Here is a 1,505-nt window from a genome sequence, read left to right as displayed (position 1 = left end):
AAAAGTAACAGAATATACATCCAAAAATAATTTTGAAACATAAATTATGTTCCGCCGAAACTCCGACACATATAAAATATCTCTCAAAATTAAAACATCATCACCAAAACATAAAGATAAATCTCCAACTGCAACAGCTGCGACCTTCGCCCATTGCCCATGGAGATGGTGATCTCATCACTTGTTAGTTCCCTTGTCGGCCTGAATCCCTGCAAGGTGTAACAAACACGATCAGTTGCCCCCGTATCCACTACCCAAGAATGAGTAGAAAACGAAGCTAAATATGTCTCAGTTACTAAAACTTGTGACGTACCTTGTCCCTGTGCCTTAAGCACCGGATAATCTTTCTTCCAGTGCCCCGTATTGCCGCACTTGAAGCACTTTCCCTTATCCGTTGGCTTTTTCACGCCGCCGGTAGGGCTGCCCACTCCACTACTCCCACTAGCTTCCTTGCCTCCCTTGCCCTTTGGACCTTTCCACTTCTTTTTCCCGCCTTTCGACGAAGAAGATGATCCCTTAGCAGCGACAAACACTTCTTTCCCCTTCTCCATAACTCCCTCCGCTGTAACTAGAGCATTCAACAACTCATTTAGAGAATAGTTGACCTTGCTCATAACAGCATTGAGGCGGAAGTTTCATAAGTCTTGGAGAGAGTGTTTAGGATGATATCGACCTTGGCTTCGCCGTCGATACCCCCACCTAGCAAGTCAAGCCTATCAAAAAGATTTATCATATGCATGACGTGCTTGTGGACGGAACTGCTCTCGCTCATCTCACACGCTAAGATTTCTCTCATTATGTTAAAGCGAGCAGATCTCTCCGATTTCCCAAACACCTCTATGAGGTTCAGCATGATGGTAGCAGCATCATCCATGACTTGATGCTGAAGTTGCAAGGTTTGTGACATTGTAGTCATCATCATATAGTATTTCGCCATATTATTTGACTTATGCCACCTTTTATGCTCTTCCTTTTCTGCATCAGTCGACTCATCAGTAAGAGCGAGGGGACGAGGAGTGGTGAGCACGAAATTGTGCTCCTCAGCGACAAGAATATAAGTAAGATAGCGTTTCCATTCAGCAAAATTTGGTCCGGTGAGAGGAATATTAGCAAGTAAAGAGATGATAGGAGACATAGACATATCTGAAAGTAAACAATTAAAATATGTAAGAACATGAAGCACATAATTCGTAACAACAATATTGAAACCTCTTGATAAAACAATATTGATTGAAATCTCCAACTGCCCAAGGAATCTCACGAGTAAGCCACGTTAGTGTGGACATTTACACATGAACCCCTCAACCAGACTATACACCTAGTCATTTAATTTCAATCCATGTCAACTTAACCTTTTGACAAAAGAAATTAATAGTTGGACCTTAACTAGACCATATCATAGTCAAGAAGGGACTCCGTTGGGGAGCTGTACATTGTACTTGATACGATATCTAAGCAATGACCACAATTTAACCTTGACAATTAAATTCTCGAAATTGACATAC

The 1,505-nt window shown here is 41.8% G+C and overlaps 1 protein-coding gene across 1 annotated transcript; it reads right to left on the bottom strand.

Moving 5' to 3' along the window:
* Positions 1–610: 610 nt before the first annotated feature.
* On the bottom strand, positions 611–1,141 carry LOC131025774 (uncharacterized). Its single transcript, XM_057955559.1, has one exon. It carries the CDS (start codon positions 1,139–1,141, stop codon positions 611–613), a length of 531 nt encoding a protein of 176 aa, XP_057811542.1.
* Between the last annotated feature and the right edge of the window lie 364 nt (positions 1,142–1,505).

Source organism: Salvia miltiorrhiza, chromosome 5, assembly GCF_028751815.1.
Source record: "Salvia miltiorrhiza cultivar Shanhuang (shh) chromosome 5, IMPLAD_Smil_shh, whole genome shotgun sequence".
Classification (NCBI taxonomy): domain Eukaryota; kingdom Viridiplantae; phylum Streptophyta; class Magnoliopsida; order Lamiales; family Lamiaceae; genus Salvia; species Salvia miltiorrhiza.
This window is presented reverse-complemented; position numbering and strand designations above follow the sequence as displayed.

Bases quoted from the DNA above. Each gene is read 5' to 3' on its own strand.
- LOC131025774 (XM_057955559.1), bottom strand. From the start codon at position 1,141: ATGTCTATGTCTCCTATCATCTCTTTACTTGCTAATATTCCTCTCACC.